The sequence below is a fragment of the Dioscorea cayenensis genome, chromosome 9 (assembly GCF_009730915.1).
Source record: "Dioscorea cayenensis subsp. rotundata cultivar TDr96_F1 chromosome 9, TDr96_F1_v2_PseudoChromosome.rev07_lg8_w22 25.fasta, whole genome shotgun sequence".
NCBI classification, from domain to species: Eukaryota; Viridiplantae; Streptophyta; class Magnoliopsida; order Dioscoreales; family Dioscoreaceae; genus Dioscorea; species Dioscorea cayenensis.
In genome coordinates this window covers 1,705,980-1,712,884 of record NC_052479.1, presented here as the reverse complement: position 1 = coordinate 1,712,884, position 6,905 = coordinate 1,705,980, and the positions used below count along the sequence as shown (strand labels likewise).

At 25.0% G+C, this 6,905-nt stretch overlaps 1 protein-coding gene across 1 annotated transcript; it reads left to right on the top strand.

Moving 5' to 3' along the window:
• Positions 1-901: 901 nt before the first annotated feature.
• Positions 902-1,581, top strand: LOC120269419 (copper transport protein CCH). Its single transcript, XM_039276754.1, has 3 exons — positions 902-996; positions 1,095-1,170; positions 1,251-1,581. The coding sequence occupies exons 1-3, from the start codon at positions 928-930 to the stop codon at positions 1,376-1,378; spliced, it is 273 nt and encodes a 90-aa protein (XP_039132688.1). The 5' UTR covers positions 902-927; the 3' UTR covers positions 1,379-1,581.
• The last annotated feature ends 5,324 nt before the right edge of the window (positions 1,582-6,905 follow it).

The following is a 6,905-nucleotide window of genomic DNA, read 5'->3' as shown; positions in this document are numbered from 1 at the left end:
AATTCAATAAGTTTGGGGATTATTTTGGATATTGTTGGGCTTCATGGCCTAACAAAATTGACTACCAAATATTTAAATTGCCAAAATAGCAAATTAGATCAGGACAAGCTATGATGCTATTACAAAATATATCAGTACTCTTTGCAACATTTTTCATCGCAGCACCGTGTTAACATCCATCATAGAATTTATTAACATGATAGAATATAAATTGATTCAAGTAATGGTATGCATACATACACATATTTATATATACATATGGTGTTTAGATAAGAAAATCTTTTCTTAATTAGCCTATGTGTATCATCTCATACATGGTTTACTCTCTCTATTATTATTATTATTTTAAAAAATATTTAGAATATTTAAAAGTTAAAATGACTTGTAACTTTTTTTATATTTATTGAAGATTTTTAAGAGTTTTTTTTTTATTTTAATGTTACATGTTGTCTCAAATATAAATCTTTTTTATTATTATGCTTTAATCATGTATTGGAAGTTAGTCGAATTTTCGATATTTTGTATAAAAATCAAATGTCTTAATCAGCTATTATTGTTGTGGTGGTGGCTTGCAACTATAATTCTAATTTAAATTTTCATCCTCATGTGATAAAAATAAATAAATAAAAGGCATATGCCAGCATAAGCTGGATGAAGAAAATTTATTTGTCTTTAATAAAGTAAGGAATCTATCTTGCAAGGCCACAAAACAACAACCGTTCTTTAATGCAGATGAACCACAATGAAACAAATCATGCACTAAAAAGATAGCACAAAGTTTACTTTCTTTAGCTAAAGTTTAAGCTAAAGTCCCCACTTTCTTCTTTCATTTCAATCTTTTATTCCTTAGTTTGAAAATGAAACCAAAGTAAAGCACTACCCTCACACCAAAGTAAAGAATCTATCAACATATATTTATATATATACATGTACTTCAATGAACTTAGAACTATATCTTCATTCCCTTCCAAGCTTATAAACAAGACTTCAATGGCTGTAAGTGTTATTTAATCATTCATAATCTTCTTCTTAGTTTTATCAATATGAGCTCTATATGTGCATATATTGATGGTCTTGATTGTAATGGAATTAAGGTGGTGGAATTGAAGGTAGGAATGCACTGTGACAAGTGTATCAAATCTATCAAGAGGGCCATCAAAAAGATTGAAGGTATTATATATATATATATATTAATCTTAATTAAGTTCTATTCAAAGTAATTAATCCATTCATTTATGTATGATTTGCAGATATAGAAACATATAGGCTTGACACAGAGGTGAACAAGGTCACAGTGACAGGGAATGTGACAACTGAGGAAGTAGTCAAAGTTCTTCATAAGATTGGAAAAACTGCAACATCTTGGTCTGAAGATTAATCTTAATTTAACCCTCTTTATTTATTTGATTTATTATTTTTATTAGTTAGTAATAGAAGTATATCTTGATGATACTCATGATTTAATTTGAATAAAATTTTGTATCATTTTTTTATTTTTCTCTTCTTTTTTATTCTTTTCTAGAAAATAGCATAGTTTTCATCCACCATGTATTTTTTTTAAGAAATCTACCATATTCTTGCATCGATGTTTCTGAATATATATATATATATATATATATATTAATGTTTATCAAACTATGTCAAGTAATGCTTTGTTACTTAGTGATGAGTTAATTAAATTAATAAATATTGATCTTAAAGTTGAATTGTACTCATACATGTTTGTAAATTATTTATATTTGTATAAATGTGTGAAAATGAGTGTTATTGACTTGACTACATTCACTTTGAATTCAAACTTGGATGGAGTCAACCATACAACTTTGGGAGTCTGCAATAGCAATAATAAAGAAACAAAGTCATTCTCGTATTAATGGTCACAAGAAATATTATACTCACACTTTCATTAATGTATCAAATCTTAATTTATTTTATTTTATTTTTTAAATTGAGAAGTTAATTTAGGGGTCATTTGCCATTAATGATATTTCCTGTTTTAATTTTTAATTTAATATTTTGAAAACAAAATTAATAAAAATTATGTTTTGTATCCTGTTTTAGTTTTCAAAAATTTTAACAATAATTTTCATATTTTCAAAAAAATAAAAAATAATATTTTATGTTTTCAATTTTTTTAAAAAAATTTCAAAACTCCTTCCATGAAACCCTCTCTTCTTCTCCTCTATCTCTTGGTTTTTTGAAATTTATTTTCTAAAACATATATTTTTTTACAAATTAATAACAATAGTCTTAAAAACTAATTTTTTTAAAAAATATTTATAAAAGTTTATTATTTGGTATGTCGATATTTTACAAATTGGTTCTTACCAGTATAAAAAATTATATTTTTAGAAAATATTTATGAAAAATATTAATTGTTTGACTCTCTGATTTTTATAAATTTGGATGTAACATATAAATATATATATATATATATATAGAGAGAGAGAAAAACATCAACTATGGACGTTCGTAAAACCCAAAGTTGAGCATAGTGTCAAAATTGATGCTACAGTGAGATTTAATGAAGGATTACTTGGGTTCATTAATTTTGATTTTGTTTATAATTTAGTTGAGACGGTTCAGAATTTTTTCAAGTACTGTGCATAAATTGGTTGAACGGTTTATATTAAAATACTATGCATCCCACTTTTCACAATCCAACGGTCCAGCAACGTTCATAGATTTAAAATCTATGAACGTACATAGATGATTCATACTCATATATATATATATATATATATCATAATTCCCTCCTCTTTTATTTTTTTATTTTTTTAATCGGATGGATCCAATTTAATATTAATTTTTTTTAAGTCCAATCCTCAAAAAAATCTGTTTTTAGTTTTCCGACTAAGCAACCCCTATAGCATCCTTTTGATTCCACCATTGACGCTGTAAACTAAAACAAATAGGTCATATTAGAAATGAAATTGCAACCATGTTATTGGAAGATTATCAACATGTATAAATTTTTTAGTTTTAAATAGTATAATTTTTATGAGAAATTTTTTATCTGTACAAAACCGGTCTCATGTTATTAATTTTATTTAATAATACAATTAAGTAAATTAATATAAAAATAAATTTTTATAAAAAATATAAGAAAATATGATTTTTTTTAAAATGACAAAAAATCCTATTTTGTGCCAACTAAATGTGTTTTGTGTTTTTAGCTATTTAAAATGCATATAGTTAGTGTATCCAAATATGCTTTTTATTTTTCAAAAAAATTGATAACAAAACCAAGAAGCAATGACGAAATAAAAAAACAAAAACAAAAATCCCCTCATATATGTAATATTTTTTTCAAATTATTATTAATGCTATTAATTAATTATTGTTATTGCACGTATCAATCAATTTTTGTAGATTATTCCAACTCAGCACTGTGATGAAGCTTAAATCTCGAATTAAAATAAGTTGAGTTGACTGAGCAAAATAAGTTGAGTTGACTGAGCATAATCCTTGTAAAATTTAATATAAACAATGAATTATTGATAAAGATGCTCAACTCCTAACACCATCTAACATAATAATTTATTGAATAAAAACAAATCAATATTTTTCCACATGTTATTTAGTTTTCCATAATTAATATTACTTTCATATGTGATTTAATTTTTTTTATAAATATCAGTTTTTTATAATCTATTTATATTTTTTTTAACCCATAATATGGATTAGCAATATTCTTAAATTGAATAATTATATAGGAATTAGCTTATATTTTTATTCTTTAAGGCCATCTCCATCTAAAAACTTTTATATTTGGTGACTGATCTTAAAAATACGAACTCTACGAGTGAAAGTTTTCTCCAACTAGCATCTACTATTTTTAAGCTACAAAATATAATATTCTAAGAATATTCTTCTTATTTCACGATTTATATATTTATACTATCAACTAAGTTTTAATTATCTTTAAATCTTTTCCACTTTTTAACCATTGAATTTAAATATTATACTATTTAAAATATGATTTTTAATTTTTTTATAATTATTATAAATATTTATTAAATATAAAATAAAAATCCATTCGATGAGGAGATTTGATTTCATCGACTTATCGAAATATTCGTCTATGTATACAAAGCAGACAATGAAATTCGAATCTAATATGTTTAATGACATCTTCAGATATTAGTGGTGCGGCGATAACGTAATCAGCTATTAAAGTCATTTCTTCAAACTTTATTTTTAGGTGTTGTAGGGTTTTTATTTTTGATATCGATGATATTGTATGTTTTAAGATTATTTTTCATGTTTTTTTATCGCATATGTAATTTTAATTAATTTAATAAATTCATATTTCGCAAATTATTTTCTTTAATTTAATTAAAATATAAAGTTATAAATATAAATTTTACAGAAATAAAATTAAAATTAAAAAAAAAAATTTAAAACATAAAATAAGAAAAAACAGAAAAGAAAACAAAAAATGAAATTATAAATATAAATTTAATAAAAATGAAAACAGAAAAACAAAGAAAACAAAAAACCAAAAAATCTAAAAAGAATTTTTTAAAAAAATAACGCTGCTACAGTGACACGCAAAATGTGGCGCGCCACTGTAGCAAAATGTGGATTTGGCGCAGGATTTAGCGCTGGGTTGGAGCGCACCCTGCGCCAAATCCAATCAAATGCTTCAAATTTGAAGCTTGATTGGAGATGCTCTTACCAGCCAAATTAAGGAAGATTGGTACTCAAGGTTTGACACCTTGCTTTACGATATGAATTAACAAATAATTTTCATATTGATTAACTAAATTTTCAAAAGAATCTCCAAGAACCTGCGAGTTTATTTTTGTTCAATAAATCCCAAGTCATTTAATAAAATATTTTACACTCCCATAATTTTTTTAAAATTTACTATTAATTTTACTCTTCGTGTATTTTTTTAGTTTTTTGTTCTCTCACAACTCATTAAAGCTGGCTGAGCTCATAGAAGCTTAGGAAGCTTGTGAGCTTGCCTATGAAAGAACAAAGAACAAGAGAAGGGTGGAGGGAGATAGGTGTTAAAAATATATATATATATATATATATATATATTTTAGGAACTATAGGTTAACCCATCGGTAATTACCCGTGTTTATGATTGAAAGGTCTCGAGTTTAAATTTTTTAAAATATAATTCACTTTTTGGATTCTCCTAAAATGTGTGAGTAATGCCTCTTGTTCTCCTTGTCAGATTTAGAGTTATATGGCTCGGGGTTTATTCTTAGGAGATCAGTCAAGTCATCGTGATTAATGCATCTCCGTATCCGTTTATCATTTATTTTGTCGCTTTTCGATTTTATTAAAAAAAATTAATTAATTAATTTTTTAAAAAAAATAACCAAGGACTGAAAACACTGGTTGATCTTTCAGAAGCTCCCATGGGTATCAATTTGTGTTGATCTGATTTGTGTGATTGACTTGACTGAATTGACTCTGAATTCTAGCATGGATGGAGTCAATTAAATTAATAAGCTCAGGCAGTTGGGAAATAACAAGCATGATCTTTTATATTATTAATTATAGTCCCAGTAATCACGATTCCAAGAATATTTGAATTAAATGCCCTTATAAATTAGGAGATTAATGCTTGTGGATATATTTGAATTTATTTGAGCTTCAATTTATATTATTTAAATATGTATTAATTATTGTATGCACACATTTAATCACTTTTAAAGTGTTTGCAAATAGCTTAAAAGCTTAATTAATATTTAACTTAAGTAAAAAAAAAGCATAGTTTCAATGATGATTAATTAATCGGTTTCATATATACTTCATTAATTTTTATTAATAAGTTTCACCGTAAATTTTTGTAACTTGAGTTTGAATCAATATTATTGACTTATAGTACGAGTCAATTTTGCATAAGAAAATTGCACGTTAAAAACAGAAATTCAAAATAATTATTTATAAATATTTTTTTTATTTTTATCTTAAAATTAAATAGCAACGAATTTTTTTCCCTTACAAAATTTATCAATTTGTCTTAAATCAAAAATCAAAGATACCACCATGGAGAAAGTCTGTAGTTCAACGCTTTTAAGATATGGGTGAAGGACTTGAGGATTTTGTGGATGTGGGTGGCTTGTCCAAATAAATAGATAAATAAATAAAGTTAAATAATTATAAAACAAATATAATACTTTTCTAATATTCCCCATTTTTATTAATTGAAGCATAGTTTGAAAATGCAAAGTCATACTTGATTTAAACTCATATTAATTGAATATCCAAATTAAGGGTAAAAATCTAAATGTTAAGAGAAAATCAAGTATAATTAGTGTATATTTCTCCATTTAATTTTCTTCCTCTAATAAAATATTAAAAGTAAAAAATAAACATTTCATTATTTTTCTTACAAAATTTATCAATTTCCCTTCCAAACACAAGCAGAAGAAATACATAAATAAATAAATAAATAAATAAATAAATAAAATCAATAAAATTATATATTTTTTCTCCATGCTTATTAATAGAAGTTTAGCCAGAAAATTTCAACTCAAACTTGAATTATTATGATCAAGAAATCAAATACCTAAGCTAAAGAGACAATAATTAAACCTAATACCTAAAAGAAAAATTCAATATAATCATTATATATATATATATATATATATATTATTTTTTCTCCATTTCATTTAATAAATAATTAATTATAAATTACAAATAATAACAAAATTTCATTATTTTTCCCTTCATGTTACTCATACACCCACATACGAAGGTCTTCATGTAACATCTAGGAAAAACCCTACATCGGACTCTAGCCGCCACTTTGACTAGTCAAACTTTGACTTTCCATTCAACAGTCAAACTTTCCACCCTTGCCCTCTCTTGGTCATCAATGACTCCCATCTCTTAACCACTTCTTTTACACAAGTATATAAACTAAACACCAACCACCT

What these genes read in the sequence shown, in the direction of transcription:
- LOC120269419 (XM_039276754.1), top strand. Translation starts at nt 928, where the DNA reads ATGTACTTCAATGAACTTAGAACTATATCTTCATTCCCTTCCAAGCTT. An exon ending in TAAACAAGACTTCAATGGCT is followed by an intron (nt 997 to 1,094) that starts GTAAGTGTTATT and finishes AATGGAATTAAG; the next exon opens with GTGGTGGAATTGAAGGTAGG. An exon ending in GGCCATCAAAAAGATTGAAG is followed by an intron (nt 1,171 to 1,250) that starts GTATTATATATA and finishes TATGATTTGCAG; the next exon opens with ATATAGAAACATATAGGCTT.